The sequence below is a fragment of the Sinocyclocheilus grahami genome, unplaced genomic scaffold (assembly GCF_001515645.1).
Source record: "Sinocyclocheilus grahami isolate Dianchi unplaced genomic scaffold, SAMN03320097.WGS_v1.1 scaffold810.1, whole genome shotgun sequence".
Classification (NCBI taxonomy): domain Eukaryota; kingdom Metazoa; phylum Chordata; class Actinopteri; order Cypriniformes; family Cyprinidae; genus Sinocyclocheilus; species Sinocyclocheilus grahami.
The window spans coordinates 208,054-225,895 of NW_015505989.1; the positions used below are offsets into that span (position 1 = coordinate 208,054).

At 37.6% G+C, this 17,842-nt stretch overlaps 1 protein-coding gene across 1 annotated transcript; it reads right to left on the bottom strand.

Annotated features, from left to right (window-relative positions):
• Window positions 1–9,607: 9,607 nt before the first annotated feature.
• On the bottom strand, window positions 9,608–11,565 carry LOC107562164 (G-protein coupled receptor 12-like). The gene is made up of 2 exons (XM_016246748.1): window positions 11,333–11,565; window positions 9,608–10,621 (listed from the first exon to the last, which is right to left on the bottom strand). Exon 2 carries the CDS (start codon window positions 10,596–10,598, stop codon window positions 9,618–9,620), a length of 981 nt encoding a protein of 326 aa, XP_016102234.1. The 5' UTR covers window positions 10,599–10,621; window positions 11,333–11,565; the 3' UTR covers window positions 9,608–9,617.
• Window positions 11,566–17,842: the final 6,277 nt, after the last annotated feature.

The following is a 17,842-nucleotide window of genomic DNA, read 5'->3' on the forward strand; positions in this document are numbered from 1 at the left end:
ACACTAAACGTTATATATTCCAGTGCAGAGAAAGGAATGAAGGCCCAAGAATCGGGGTCGCTACATGTGAGACCTAGAGAAAGGTCTAGAGGGGCTATAGACTTAAAAAACATGAAGTAGGTTCTGGTTTATCAACTCTATATCCCAGAGAAAATCACCGGGTAAAAGCCTGGGAGAGAAGAGCCTTAAGGGTATAAACCACAGAAACAGAGCCAGGTCAGATACTTTTATGGTTACTAAGTAGGGATGGGCTGCAAAGAGGAGACTTTCAAGAGTCAGAAGTTGGCCTATAGCAGTCATAATGAGCCCTAGAAATAGGAAGTAGTTATTCAGTGTAAACCCTCAGAGGGAATTAAGAGCACAGTGCATCAAAAAGAACATGGGCAAAATAAAACTGTAGACTATGAATCGGGAAAAACCTGAAGAAGTCTCAGGGTGAAACTCCAAATATGGAAAAGTTTAGGATATACAAAGAGGCAATGACAGACTTATTATGTTTTCATAATAGCAGACCCACACCCACCTAGGTCTACACTTACAGAAATACAATTAGAGCGGGTAATGATCCGAATTTATGAAGGTTGGATAGAGAATACCTCAAGAGGTATGGTGGTAGTGAATGGAAATCCTCAGATGATTAAAGGATCAGGAACATCTGGAGCAGTTTTGAGATGTTTATGGAAAAAGACCCTTAAGGAGATGACGTGAGGTTCAGATTAGGTACTCAACAAGAGGGAACAGTAAGACTTTCTAGAGGTTCTCCAGAATGGAATAGTATAGCACAAACTGTAATGAACTGTAGCAAAGAACTATCTGAAGAAGAGAGCTGGTCTGAACTTATAGCATTAAAGGAGTAAAGGACCAAAACCCTAGCAGCAGAGGAAGGGGCAGACAATTCGAGAAAAAGTGGGGTCAAAAGGTAATTATAAAAAAATATATATATATAAAATTAGTATAGTAGTATAGTTAAAATAGCTATATCCCCAATGAAAATGGGAACAAATGATTCCAGAAGAAGAAAGAAAGAAGGACAGAAAAATAGAACTAGAAGATTTGTGTAAGGTAGGAGATACCATTTGGATACAATTAGAGAATTGTACAAGAACAAAAACAAGCCCTTTAAGAACCTAATAACAGAAAGACATAATAACACAAATAGTAGACCAACAGAAAATGTCATCTGGTTTAGAAGATCTTTGGTCAAAGATGACGAAAACAGGATGTACACAAAAAAGAGGAAGTGAAGCTTAGAAGAATGATTGAAATAAATAGTCAGAGAGGAATCATTAGAATAGAGACACGATTAGTAACGAAAAGCAGAACAAACTTTACAGTTACTGATATCCAGCATGAAAAGGACAGGCAAAATGGCAAAATAGGAAATCCTGTTTGCTTGAAATGTAACAGGCTATTTGGTGGAGGAAACTGCAATTTGTGGAAGTTTTGGAGAATATATATGGTGGGATGGTCCAGCTAAAGATAAACCTAAGTGCAAGAAAGATCTGAAGGAAACCAAAGATTAGAAGAACCTAAAATTAAGAGTAATCAGTACAGTCAGCATCCAGGAGCCATAAAAGGAGCTCTGTGTGTTGTCTGCGAGGAATGCAGAGTAAAGGATCCCAAGATACTAATGACTCAAAGAACAGGTGATCAGACATGGACAGGATGGAAATGGAAATGGATCAAATGCGAGGAATGCATTAGTGATATAGAAAATGGAGCACTGCTGGTTCTAGGGAGAGACAGGATGTGGGCATGGAATAAAGCTGAAAATGCAACAAGTGTGTGCCTAGATAGATTTTGCTGCTTCATATTTTTTTGGAGCCTGTGACACTTTTTTTCAGGATTCTTTGATGAATAAAATGTTCAAAAGAACAGCAGTTATTCAAAATTCAACAATATACACTACCGTTCAAAAGTTTGCGGTCAGTATTTTTTCTTTTTTCGTTTCTTTATTTGAAAGAAATTAATGTGTTTATTCAGCAAGGAGGTGTTAAACTGAAAAAAAGTGATAATAAAGACTTATATTGTTAGAAAAAAATTCTATTTTAAATAAACACTGTTCTTTTTAACTTTATGATTTGAACCGGTGTCAACTGGCATTAAAAGTGGGTGTGCTAACAAAGGTGCTAAAGACAGCAGCCTCTAACGTTTGTTAAGTTGTTAGTGTGTGGTTTGAGGTTTAGCTCTTACTAGCTAGCCCTCATTACACTTACTCCCATCCGGCATCATTATGTCTGGTCCTACTCGCACTGCCCCAAGTGGCATTTAAACCAATGTCAACTTGCATGGGAGGCGGGCACACTAACAAAGACACTAAAGAGTCAAGACCGCAACCTGTATTGTCAGTCAATTTCCAAGTCATTTTCAGGTAATCCTAAAGATTTTAATTTAAACTGTGCAGGACTTTGAGGGCCAGAGTTCCCCGCTGCTGATCTACATGCACCTCAGCTTGTGTATGGACCATATAAACACTTAATCAATAGTTTTACAGTTTGATCTATATCCGACAGTTGCATATGCCTGTTGCAATCTATGTTGTATGTTAGGAAAAGGACCTTTAATGCCAAGAGAACACAAAAGAAATCACCCTTCTCTCTGCTGAAAATGCTTGCTTCTTCGAACATGATGAGCGTAATTCTGAATTCAGTTTTTCTAAAGTAATATTTTGCTCCTATGGTAGCCAAGACACCACAGTTATACGGCCATCTGGTGCCTCACAGCATGATGTCAGCTGTGCTTTGACAAAGCAAATTTTCATGTGACAAATCATTCCATCTTCGTTAACCTGCACATGAAAGGCCGCTCCTAAAACACATGCTTTGGCAAATTTATAGATTGCAAAACTACTTTGGTCTGACAAGTCTTGACATCATGAAATCTTGCACTTATATCATGCCACAGATCATCCCAGATATGGATACCTTTGCTTTCAATAAGACAGGATAGACAACGTCTGGAAAAAAAGGGAGGGGGGGGGGGCAGACAACATCGAATGCATTGTCTTTAAAGTGACCCCATGTATTTTTATCAGCAGTATGCTAAATTAACAATCAGATGAGAGAGAGGGTGGGACAGGCAGGATCTTGTTTATATCTCCAGCTTCCCTCCTAGGCTATGACGTCACTGTCCCTTTCCATCAGCGAGGCTCCATCTGTCCCTTATATCTCCGCAAGCTCTCCAGTGACTCATTGCGGAGCAGAGTGGATGCTGAGAGGAGACCCATGACAAACAGATGCACACTACCTGTTTACCCGACGTCAATGAGTCCCATAGGGCCATTCACTCTCTGGCGCATTTATATGTACCTTTTTTACAGCACTGATGTTTCCATTTAGGTATGTGTGCTGAAGCTAGAAGAATAACTTCCTCGAGAATTTTTTACGTGACTAATGAACTGGAAGCAATATCCAATTTGACTCATTGTGTGATTGAACAAACATGCAGTGTAATAAGATAATGTGATCCTTGTGGCATACCAGTGTCTTGTATAATCTGTACTGTTTCACATACTTTAACAAAACAAAAAAAAAAGTAAACAGTATCCCAGATAGCACATGTACGTCTGCAAGATATATGTTAAAGATTGCTTAATCTGGAAAGTATCTGCTGTGTACAAACATCTGATCTTTAAGTTATCAGTTTTACATACATTCTCTGTATGTAAACTCTGTCAAGTCACCTTTATTTGTATAGTGCTTTATGCAATACTGGTTGTGTCAAAGCAGCTTTACAAAGTCAAACAGGAAAATAGTTTGTCAATGATGCAATAAGACAATAACAGAGTAATTTTTCAGCTAAAGTCAGTTCATTGATGGTTCAGTGATGTTATCATCCAGTTCAGCTCTCTTCCAATAGTGTCTGTGCAATCAGTCAAGCATCCCCAACTAAGTAAGCCAAAGGCGACAGTGGCAAGGAACCAAAACTCCATCGGTGACAAAAATGGAGAAAAAACCTTGGGAGAAACCAGGCCCAGTCGGGGGACCAGTTCTCCTCAATAATCATTAAGCATTACAATAATCTAACCTTGAGGTCATGAACGCATGAATTAACATTTCTGCATTTGACATTGAGAGTATAGGTCATAATTTAGATATATTTTTAAGATGGAAAAATGCAGTTTCACAAATGCTAGAAACATGGTTTTCAAAGGACATATTGCTATCAAATAGCACACCTAGGTTCCTAACTGATGACGAGGAATTAACAGAGCAGCCAAGTGTTAGACAGTGTTTTAGGTTATTACATGTGGAGGTTTTTGGTCCAATAATTAAAACCTTCACAATTTAGCAGTAGGAAATTACTAGTCATCCAGTTTTTTATATCAACTATGCATTACATTAGTTTTGCAAATTTGTATGTTTCATCAAGCCGCAAAGAAATATAGAGCTGAGTATCATCAGCATAACAGTGAAAGCTAACACCATGTTTCATGATGATATCTCCCAAGGGTAGCATGTAAAGTGTGAAAAGCAGTGGTCCTAGAACTGAGCCTTGTGGCACTCCATACTGTACTTGTGATCGATATGATATCTCATCATTCACTGCTACGGATTGATGACGGTCAAATAAGTAAGATTTGAAACATGACAATGCAATTCCACTGATGCAACATAATTTTGTAGTCTACTCAAAAGGATGTTGTGGTCGATATGCTGCGCTAAGATCCAGTAGCACTAACAGGGAAATACAACCACGATCGGATGATAACAGCAGGTCATTTGTAACTCTGATGAGAGCAGTCTCAGTACTATGATATGAACTAAATCCTGACTGGAAATCCTCAGAGATACCATTTCTCTTCAAGAAGGAACATAGCTGAGAGGATACTGCCTTTTCTAGTATTTTTGAAGGAAAAGGGAGATTTGAGATCGGTCTGTAATTAACTTATTTTCTAGGATCAAGTTGTGGTTTTTTAATGAGAGGCTTAATTTAGGGACATATTCTAAATGATGAATTGATGAATTAATAATATTCAGAAGAGGATTAGGAAGGGAGGGCTGGATGATGTTGAATTGAGATGTTACTTTGCTTTCATTTTGACTTGTGTGCTAATAAAAAAAAAGCTAGGGTATGACATACATTTTGTAAGTTTTGATGATTTGACAAGTTTATACAATTCTTCCTGACCTATAGCAGAGAATGAGTGGAATAGTTCCTCAGGGTATCTATAGTGCACTAACTGATGCGATACTGTGGTTGACGGCTGCATGGTTATAATTTTATCTCTAATAGTACCGATCATGGAAGTAAAGAAGTTAGAGAACCACTAGTTTTGTGTATTTTTGTGAGTGTGGAGTTTGGAAAAGACACAGGCAATTTTGCGACAGGTAGGCTTCAGTTTACAGCACTTCTGATTTATCCAAAACAGTCGCACAACTCTGACAGAGGATGCGTCTCATTTAGCGCCCAAACTGGTGAATCTGTATATCGTGTACACGAATCTGGGCACTGGTAAAGACCCTAGCTCACTACATATTGGGACAGTGAAAGTTTTTTGTTTTTTTTATTGGCATAGTGATTACTCAATTTCCGGCGATATGACTACATACAAGTTGGGCGAATTCCAAATGGAAGGGCACTTCTGGAAGGGGATGCCATTTGTAGGAACGTACCAAACGAAAGTGAACAACTAAATCCCTTTACGAAGGGCCCTTCTAGAAGTCTATTAGTGAAGGGAACATGTGATGGTAGTGTACGCGAGTTTAGTTTGAAAACATTTAATTGTAAATAAAACACAATTAGACAATATTTGAATAAACTAAGAATAAGAAAAAGAAATATTTATTTGCAACAACTGATAAGAGTGCTGAATGCTGCATGCATGTGCAGCGTTGTCAAGGAAACATTTGGTCATTTCCTTCGCCAATGGAGTTCCAAATGCTTATAGGAGACAGTAATGCCCTACACCCTTCAAAGAACACACTCCAAGGACTCTGCCCTTCGAAGGAAGTAGGGCATAGGGATGCTAAAAACAGTTTGGAATTCGCCCGTATGTCATTGTGTAACATCACTGCTGGTATTAATCAACAACTGATAGGACCTACATAATTTTAATATTATTTTTTATGCTGTTTAAATACATTGTTCTGCTATATGTCCTTACAACATTTCAGCCGAATATTAATTATAAATGTTATCTAGATGTGTTCACTACCTGTCTGGCAATGTGTTTATGCTGAAATACACTTAAAAGAAAACTCAGTTTGTCTTTTCAAATCTTCTATCGCATGTCATCGAGTTTATTGAATAAAGAAGAAATGTGACGTAATTTCCAGTAAGGGAGCATAGTGAGTATCGATGCATGGGAAAGAAACATTTGCCTTATTAGAAGTCAGTGTACCATCAGAATGGTTTTGAAACTGATATTTCAAGGTGAAAAAAGTAGCTTTAATTAAAATTGTAAAACACGTATAACATTACACTGACATTTTTTTAATAAAAATTTATTTTTGACATTTTATGTCTTTATTTAGATAGAACAGTAAGTGGACAGGAAGCAAAGTGGGAGAGAGAGGGGGGCGGGATCGGCAAAGGTCTGCAAGCCACACTGACATCATTTTTAAATGCATTTATTATCATTACAACTGAAGTATTAGAGATACACATCAGCTTAGTTAAAAGGGCCTTTGAATAACGTCTTGGACAAAGGGGGGCCTTGAAGTCAAAAGGTTGAGAACCACTAGAACATTGTGCAGTAGGCTAGTATTAAATTCCAAACATGAAAAAAAACAGCCATGTTTCTGGAGTGAATGCTGACAGAGATCAGTGACACTGTGACATCTTATTTATGGGACCCGTCTCAACACATGAGGAGTGCAACTTTCTAAGCAAGTACAAAAATATACTTCTATATAAACGCTACACAGAAAATAATTGTAATGTGACATTGTCATGTATAAAGACCAACATCTTATGTTAAACTGTCTTACAAAATTAAAGTCTGACACAATCAAAGCTGCTCAAATCAAATTTTGTCAACGCACAGTACATTCAGACATGTAGATATTTTATACTGGCTATAATATTTAAAATAACACAGTAGTTTAATTCAAGTTCAGTAAATCCAACGTATCAAATTTGGCACTTTGGCTGCCTCTACTAGCAGATTTTGTCTCAGGTGAACTGATGACATTGAACAAACCCAGAACTACACGGTATGACGCCCTTTTAGTAGATGATGCTGGTGTTTTCTCTATTTTCTGTTGCATTTACAAATATAAAATGATTGCGAAACAGTTTGCAACACATTAAAGCAAGTGCAGATAAGGCATACTGAACCACACATTCACACAACACCGTTTAGGTCATTCGACTGATGTCAGCATCAATGAAATGCGAAAGCAATCAATAGTCGAACGATTAGTCTGTTTGTAAGTGAGTAGCGTTGTGACAATACACCTGGAAGTTCACATCAACATATATCAGCATATTAGAAATAAATAATGTAGAGAATTTCAAACCGAAACATGATGCATTAATAATTGAATAGTTTTCTAATTTAATGCATGTTCTGCTATCCTAAACGAATCACTGTTCAGGTTCCTGAACATGAACAACCAGCAACGGAATGGCACGCCAATGGAATATGTGTACAGTGGTTAGTTTGATGGCAAAAATGAGTATTGACATAAGCTGTGGAAATACGTTTTTTGGAATAATTGAGAAACCTGTCAACATCTTAAGGGAAAATTTTAAAGAATGCAAGCATACCACAGCGCTTACAGACAACAATTCAATGTGTATGCTATATTTGGATAATTATAGGTCTATATACCCTTTTGATGATGATGATGTTATTTGTATTTGGACACCACATTACTATTTGATTATCTGTGTTGAAATGCAATATTGAAATCCTGTCTAAATGCATACAGAAACATCCATTTATATCAATGCCCCCAAAACTTCACTACAGAAATTGCAGATCAATCTTTACATTACAGGCTTCGTGTTAACTGTGTGCTCAGTATAATGAACAACATGTACTTAATGTGTAATTGTTTCGCGGAGCAGCTTGTATGCTGTATTTTGACAGCACTGAACTGAAGTGCAATGGTGTTTTTCTGTGGTTTCTAGTGTTCTGTTGTCAATTTGTGTGGCTTTTCTGTGAATTAATGAGGTATTTCAGTAGTTTGACTGGATATCGTTGGTTTGGAAATCACTTCGTGTCCTGGCTGTTATTATAATATTTAGCTAAAAATATTGTATTATTTAGCCACAATATTTCATAATTATTATTATTAACCAGCATCAGATTGTAGTTATGCTATGGCTATGCTTACTGCGGTTCATTTTACAATACTGTAGGCATCCTGTATATCTGCCATACAAACAACAATCAATTAATTGTACATTCATCCTTCCATTTTCTGTGTTTTCTTTGGTCACAGGGAAGTGCTGGAACATATGCCATATCTCGACTCAGTGGCTAGGAAACACCCTGGACAACTACGATTTATTTGCCCAGTACAGTAAGTCATTGTACAGTATGTCTTAAACCATTATAGATCTTTTTTTAACAGTACAATTGTACAGTGGTTTGAAGCAGCTTGCAGGTTATTTGTTGCCAGTCAGTACGGAGCCCCTAAGGGGACACGGTGATGGAAAAAAATATGTGATGGGAGGAAAAATTATATTTTGATGATTTTGTGTACACAGACAAAACCATTGCGTTCCCCCGAGAAATTTGCCGTTTTCTTGCAAAACGTTTGCATTATCTCGCAAAACTATTGCATTTCCATGAAAAGCTTTCCATTCACTCACAAGAGCACTGAAATGCAATTTTTCCTCCCAAATCATATTATTTCTATCATAGTCATTTCACGAGCAAAAGCAAAGTTTCTTGGGGCAACACAACATTTTTGCGAGTGAATGCAAAATTTCTCGTGTATATGCAAAACGTTTGAGTGCAAATGCAAAATTTATTGGGGGAACACGACAGCTTTGCGACAGAACGCAAAAACATTGAAATACAGTTACTGTATATAGTGCAAATAGCGCAACGTTTCTTGAGGGAATACAAACGTTTTGCAAGTGAATGCAAAGTTTCCGGCATGCTCAGCAGAGAATGTGAAAGTCTTGCAAGAGAATGCAAAAACATTGAAATATAATCTTTCTTCCCACCTCATACTATTTCTATTATTCCTCCCAAATCAAATTATTTCTATCACAAACGTTTCACGAGCAAACGCAAAGTTTCTTGGGGCAACACAAAAGTTTTGAGTGAATGCAAAACTTCTTGTGAGAGTCTTGCGAGAGAATGCAAAAACATTCAAATATAGTTTTTCCTCCCACCTCATATTATTTCTGATACAAAGGTTTTGCGAGCAAACAAAGTTGAGTGAATGCAAAAGCACCAAAATTTCTCTCTTTTTTTACCCATCACCATGTCCTTTATCATAAGGAAGTTAAAGTAGATATTAGGCCTATATAAAATTATTCTGATTACCAATTAATTATAGTAACATGTCATACTGTCTGTGTAACATGGACACAATGATATGAAGTGCTACCAAATTGGCAAAATAAAAATTCCTCACTCCACTGGATTACAATATGTGGATTATATGCAACATGTGAGGCCACCGCCAACATTGTGCTTTAAACTGAAGATGCTACACATCGCTCGGTGTCCTGGGTCGCATGGTGAATCTGTAAGGCATGCACCAGCAACAAGCAATCCTCAAAGATCGGAGAATTTCAGGGTTCCTGAACGCATATATCATGGGGTTTATGATGGAGTGGCAGATGGCCGGAAGAGCTGTAGCGTAGGTGTAGATCACAGGGGTTCTGGTGTCTGCCACCAGCGAGTACATGGCGAGGGGGATCCAACAGAACGCGAAAGTGCCCAGGATGGTGGTGAGGGTGGAGACCCCTTTCGTGGTGGAAGACGAATGCGAGGTAGTCATAAACTGACGCTGAACGGCGATTTGCTGAGCGTGCCGGAAAGCGATCTTGCAGATCTGAAGGTACAGCTGAAGAATGAGAGCGAAGATCAGGAGGAAGGACACGGCGAGCGCCGCGGCGTTGTTTTTGTTCACCGGTGGACAGATGCTACAGGTGCTCTCGTCCTCCAAGCAGTTCCAGCCCAGGACGGGGAGCGAGCCGAGCGCGGTGCTGATGACCCACATCAGGATGAGTGTGATGTAGGTGAACGTCACCGTGCGCTCGGTGTGGTACGTCAACGCGGTGTACAGCGACAGGTAACGGTCCACGGTGATTGCCAGGATGCTGAGCACAGAGGCCGAGAAGGCTGTAATGAGGAGCCCCGCCGACAGTAGCGTGACAAATCCTGAATCGATTATGTAAGTTACCATGAAATTGAGGATCAGGCCCAGGCCGGCCAGGAGGTCAGCAAACGCTAGACTCCCGATGAGGACGAACATAGGTGCTCTCAAGGAGGGCGTGTAGGCGATCAGAGCGATCACCACTGCGTTCTCGCAGGACATGAGCGTGCCCGTCACGCACAGCAGAACGTCCCACGGGTTGACGATTATGGGCACCGGCTCCAGCTCCCAGGACGGGGCAGACGACGTGTTTCTTCCCTCTAATACATCCCAATTCAAAAGAGAAGTGTTTTGGAGCAGGTTACTCATCGCTAAAGCAGGAGGGTGAATCACTGAAAATGGAGAGTCAGACAAGAGTGCATGCGATAAATAAATAGATAGACTAGAACGATTGATCGATTCCTTGTCAATTGAATCATTCAGTGGAGTTTTAGTTTCTTACCACTGCTGTCACATTTGATTCCATCAGGTGGGGTTTAAAAGACACTTAATATTCAGTCATTTTATCAGTTTAACTGCACTGTCATATCAGACGTGAACAAAAATTGATCTGAATTTAGATTAATAACACTAACTTTGCAACTGTTATTGAACTGAGTCAAATCAACATTTTGCTGAATAATGAGACTAAAGCTGAATATTAACACTATTGTTCGCTGTAAAGCTGTTTTATAGCTGAAATCGAATTAGTTTCATAATCGATTAATTTGACAACATTAACAGTTATTTATCTGTTTACTAATGTGAAACCATTTATATTGTATAAAGTGCTATGTGACTTCAAATTGACCAAAAATATACTTCGCAACAAAAGCAAACATGCTTCTGAACATCCGTCACAGATCTGTTAACATGTTTCAAAGCATATTCAAAAGCTATTTTTAGACAAGTTCCATTTTTAGCCCTCTGCTGCATGGAGAAAATGAGGAGCTGTACTTCATTCAGACATTTCCACCACTTCTGAGGTGATAATCAAGCCTCTTAATTAAATATTTTTTCATTTCATTGTTGTAAATCATTGTGAAACAAAGACCGGTACCAACCACAGAACGAGCTCGTTTCTCCATCCCTCTTCCATCAGGTGAAGATGAAGAACAGATGAGGCTCAGGAAAGCATCCCATGTCAAGCGCATCTTTTTAAGATGAAAAAGAAGACATGGGTGAAAAAGAATATATCTTCTTGCGTCTGTTGTTGTTGTTTTTGTTTATTTGCCCTTTTTTTCTCCGTTCATTGGCATCAAGGTTTCCTACCTGGGCAGCGTTCAGCCTTGGCTTGTCATTCCGCTCAGTTCACAGACAGCGGCGCCTGCTTGTTCGCATCTGATTGGTGGCTGAGCACAGCTGACGTCAAGACATTCAGACTCAGAGCATGTGGTGTTGAAGAACAGCACAGCCCTTGCTTCACAGCCACAACAGCACCCATCTTATGATTCAAATGTGAAAGAAAGTAAAATTGAAATGGAAATAAATTGAACTGCTGTTGCTTTAAATAGGCTGCATTTCATTCTTCAGTATGTATTACTCAGAAACATGCACATCAGTGTATCAACCAGGAATAATCAATCTGCATCTGTATTTCAGTGGTTTAACTGTAATTGCTACAGGAATAAAGAGTTATTATATCTATTGGTTTTACACTGAGGAAGTTCTCCACCAAAACTCAGTGACTAAGGTCTAAAGGACTAACTAGTTTTCCTAGTCACTCTTGACACATGCATTTGCGTCATATTAGTCAAATCAATTCCCAACTTATTCCGAAAAGTTAACACAAATTCAGCAAAACAAACATTTATAAAACCCTTTTTAGACAGCAGACATCCATACTGCAACTACAAAGTGTCCCCAAGTGAAACATGCATTGAAGATTTTTTTCTCAAATATATATGGCCAAAATATATGTATGTGAATAAATTTTCTACCCATTTAACTTTTGGCCTTTTCATTTATTTATTTATTTGGTTTGTTGTTGTTTTTGTTGTTGTTGTTGTTGTCTGTAATCCATAATACGTGTGAACATATAACACATTTGAATAAAAAAATCAGCCAGGAACATACTTCACAATGTAAAAAAAATATATAGTGTATATTATTTTTATTATTATATCATTATGAATCAAGATTTTATCTCTTGGCTATTCCATCCACATTTGCGTGTAGCCTAAATGTAGGCTTCTATAAGACTGGAAATGTATTTTCTTGCCCCTGAAATACATTTTGAAATATATTTTGGTATGTGAAGGTTGAAACTAAATATTTAAAAAAATTTTAATATATGTCAAAGAGCTTCACTGTCTATGAACACACATTTACCATATATTTAAAATCTCCTTTTTTCCCCCAGAAAAAGGTGAAATCAATGGACATCTGTTTTGTTTTGAGAACATTAATAGACTGATCACACCACTGTAAAAACATTAGCTAGTGGAGCTACTACAGAATCTTTCCATAGACATAGAACATTAGCATTTTTTATAAATAAATGGACAACAATCTAAAAGCTGCTCCGCGTAAGGCAGGCCAATAAGTATTATTTATTAATCCTGAAATTATATTTAAAATAATAGATGTTTGCTCAAAAGCTTTCTTTCATGTGCTGGTGGTGCTGGCCATGGTGCTGATTGTAGTTGATGGAGTTGACGCCAGATGGAAGCAAACTCACATTCAACAATAACAAGGGCCCTCTGATGATGCAAATATGATCCTAGTGGTTTCTTTTTATTTGTCAGCGACATTTAGACTGAATTCATCTACTGTAGTATATTATACATCGTCATGATCAATCAATTACAACAGGAAAGCGTTCCTGTAGCCCAAACAGTAGATAATGGCACAATCAACAGACTTTTTGAAGAAGATATGACTTTGACTTCCAGGGAAGGCATGAACATGTACACCTTCAAGGCAAAGTAGCTTCACACTTTAAACATTAGAAACTGAAACCCTTCTACAAAGGGTTAAAAGCCTTTATTATCCTTTTGGCTGGTCACATTATAGGACATTAAAATTGTTTAAAAATGTTTTTAAAAATGAATAAATAAAAACAACATCAACTGCACACTGATGCAATTTTGCCCTCGTTTCACGTTATCTACATCGTCAGTTTTGTCATGATATATCATCTCAAGCATTCATTTGGAGTATCAAATGAATATTTTTAGTATTCCTTTTATAGATATTAATAGATTTCACATTTCCCATAGAGGAAATTGGGAGCAGAATTAATCCAGCTGAGAATATCCTACAATTCAAGGCGATCACACGCCAGTCTCCCGACCCAAGTAAAAAATAATGTTTGTCTTTTAGTCACTGAGTTTATTATATCTGATATTGCCATAGATTTCCCACTGGCTGCTGAATCACTCTCTCGCGTCTTAAAGAAAAACTTAAGTAATCTTACTGTCACTGATATTTCAGCCTGAATCCTCACCATTTCTGGCATTGTTTTAAAGGAGCAGTTCACTCAAAAATGAACATTTGCTGAAAATGCCCTCACCCTCAGACCATCCAGTGAATGGGTGCCGTCAGAATGAGAGTCCAAACAGCTGATAAAAACATCACAAGTGATCAACACCACCAAGCCAAAAGCTGTGTGTGTGTTTGTAAGAAACAAATCCATCATAAAGATGTTTTAACTTCAAGCTGTTACTTCCAGTCCAACATATCTATAATCCATAACATTGCTTTCTCCATTGGAAAAGTCATCTTGTCTGAATCAGGAGAGAAATATGCATAGAACAAACACCATTTACAAGTGAAAACAGACCAAAAACAAATATGTGGGTGGATTTTGATGTGAGAGGACAACCGTTTCAATTTTAAAATTGTGGATTTATTTCTTACAAACACGCAGCTTTTGGGTTCTCAAGACGTTAACTGATGGACTGGAGTGGTGTGGATTACTTGTGGATTATGTAATCAGCTGTTTGGACTCTCATTCTGACGGCACCCCTTCACTGCAGAGCATCCATTGCTGAGACACTGATGCAATGCTTCATTTCTCCAAAATCTGTTCCCATGAAGAAACAAAACTAAATTTTTTGATGGCCTAAGGGTCAGTACATTTTCAGCAAATGTTCATTTTTTTGTGAAAATATTCCTTTCAGTTTGTTACATTAAATAATGAAAGTCTGAAAGCAGGCATCTCTATGGCTCATCCGTGACTGGCTATCTGTTCCAGATTTATCACAAAACTAATAGATACCAAATGTGTCCCAGTTACTGACTCACATCTACAGCAGGAATTTTAATGCATATGTGAGTACACTGAATATTAAAATAAATTGTATTAAAACAGACATGTTTTGCCCACTTGTCTGAACAATAAGTGTTTATAAGCAAACAACTATAACTATAAAAACTTGCAATCAAAACCATCTTCAAGAGTTTCCTAGCCCAGAACGTCATAGACACTTGGAGGCTGACATTTAACTTTGACTAGTAAGCAAACACTTCTAACACCCTAACAACCACATTAATAACACTTTGGTGTCATGGCAAAAAATAAATAAATAAAAAACAAAAACACTGTAAAGACGTAGAAAAGTAATTCAGTTTAGGGCACAGGTCCCTTGATGATGATTATATATTTTCTAACAGTCTACTTCAGAAATATCATATTTTATACATTAAGGGACAGCATAGTATAATCTCACACAAATTGTTTGTGCACGCTATGTTTCAGTTTGCTTGAAGTTGCCTTGAAGTCCCTTAAATTATTTTTGCAGTGTCCTTTTTTGAAGTGAATTGTTCTGGAGACCAAAATAATAATATTATCTTTATTAAATGTATTTTTGAATTATAAATGTGTCAGAAAAATATATTTTTTTTTAGATGAGATTAGATTTCAATTAAGAAAAATTTACAAAAATGTACATGCGGAGTTCTGTCAACTATGTTATTGACCAAACAAATAAAAAATAGTTTCTCACAACACCATGCAACCATGCACTATTTTATCTACAATAACCCATTGTCATGATCTTACATACTCATGGATCGCAATATTTTTATGATTTTAATTTAAATATGTATTGAAATTTGAGGTTAAACTAATCAAGAAAATTCTCTCCACTGAAATTGCAAAAAGTCAAAATTAAGAAATTGTCAACTATGTTACCCGTCAAACAAGTTACTGTGTAGAGATAACATAGCTGTATTAGTTGTAGTTCTTTTATATCCATACAGATAGTATTGCATACAGCAATGTAGCATAACATCTCTTAAAACGATCTTTAAAATATATTTATATGATTAAACAATTTCCTGTGCTGAGAATATTACATGGATATCTGCAAAAAAATATATATATAGATTTTACAACAATCACTGAATATGGAACAACCGATAAAATAACGCTTAAATACTTGAGTTGATTCTGTAGTGGCGTAACAAAACTTTTTTTTTTTAATTGCATGGCTATGGAAATGTCCAAATTTAGTTCTGAATGTAATTTTAAATGCTTTCTTCGAAATGTCTGTTGCATTTTGAACTTTTTATCTAACTGAAATTTTGTAATTAGCACAGATCATCTGAAAATCATTCAGGTTGTATTCCTTTAGTGTAAGCTAAAAAAATCTCATTCTGAATAACGGAGCTGCATGTTTTTGGGTGTAGTCCTTATATTGTGTGGTTTCGGATCCTCCCCAGGTGCCTTCTTGACTTTGGTCATTAGTTTAACTCAATCGTCGCGCAATCTAGAAACCAAGCTTTGAGTTTCCTTTCACTGTTCGCTTGAGCAAATGTGCTTCCTCTATTTGAAGGGAGTGTCTCTTGTTTTGTTTGTGGCTTTGGGAACTGAAATTTTGTAATTAGCACAGATCATCTGAAAATCATTCAGGTTGTATTCCTTTAGTGTAAGCTAAAAAATCTCATTCTGAATAACGGAGCTGCATGTTTTTGGGTGTAGTCCTTATATTGTGTGGTTTCGGATCCTCCCCAGGTGCCTTCTTGACTTTGGTCATTAGTTTAACTCAATCTTCGCGCAATCTAGAAACCAAGCTTTGAGTTTCCTTTCACTGTCCGCTTGAGCAAATGTGCTTCCTCTATTTGAAGGGAGTGTCTCTTGTTTTGTTTGTGGCTTTGGTGACAATTTTTAGAAAAATGATGTCAACTATGGGACAGCACCCATGAGTGAGGACATGCACTGAAACTGAACTGCTGGAGGGGAAAAAAACATTTCCTTTCACTTTTGGTGTGAAAGGGCTTTTACATATATGCCACAAATAGAACTTTTTTATATTAAAAACAAACAAGCCCAGCCCAGATGAGAAAAAGTAACGCAAAAATACGTAGCGCATTACTTTCCATAAAAAGTAACTAAGTAACGCAAATTAGTTACTTTTTATGGAGTAATGCATTACTTCCCATAAACAATCAATGTTTGCACCTTCCACGATGGACTTCACTCGCCTACACCTCAGCCTTATGACGGACTTCTCCATCAGGCACAAACTGACCACTGCCGGCTTCATCTCAGTCTTAGGATGGACTGCACAGAGAATAAACAGTATTTGGCTACAGCATTTGCAAGAATTGAAACAAAAGACACACGTGCACCTCATCACTCAACACTTAAGAACTAAGCTTGCAGTTCAATCGGCTGCATCTGAATTCTTTTCTAGGATCTCCTTGCATGATTTTATAAATCTAACTGGATGAGGCATCGGTGATTACAGCAACGGTTACCCTCTATGATTATACATCACCCCGTTTGACCCTCCGTACTAATAGTAAAACATCCTCAAGCACTCCTGGTCTAAGTTCACTCATGCTGTTGAGTGCAAGGCTACACTGAGTATTATCTCATGAAGTTTTACGATCAAACCGGCTTGTTATGCAACCGAGTTGTGTAATACGAAATGATTATATATTTCACACCTCTTCAAACATGCACTCACACCACCTCTGTTGTTGAAATGTGGAAAATGCAGAACAATGGTTAATGCCTGTTTCGCAGTGTTCCTGGAAATGGGTGGATCTGACTTCAAATCTCACTCGCTCAGTTGTGACAACTACACCTGCAGTGATATGCATGAGAAGCATCACTGTGACTGCAATCTTTTTGAGTTGTTTTCATACCATACTGCAATGCTGCACAAAGTGAGGACAATCGGTTTTATCGAAACAATTGGTGCATTGATCCTATTCGTTTGCTTAGACTCAATGTTACATAACATTATTCTTAATATCAACTATGAGATCACTGTTTCTATGTTAATGCACCCCATCTGATTATCAGAGTAATTGCTAATCCATACAGGCATAGCTAACATACAGTATGATCAATGATCTAATATAGGTTACAGTGGATTTTATTGAAATTCCATTTGGGATGAGAATCTGCTTGCATTGTGGATTCTGACTTATGGCTGGGTATGTTTTTTGACAAGCAGCACAGTGAATTTTCCAGTGTCTCTGAGGATTTGGTGTTTATATAATGTGTCTCTCTCTCTCTCTCTCTCTCTCTCTCTCTCTCCTCACTCAGCATTCAACGAACTTGAACTCGGAGAGGAAGCAAGCAGCCCACTTCCTATCGTCATGGTAACAGCATGTGA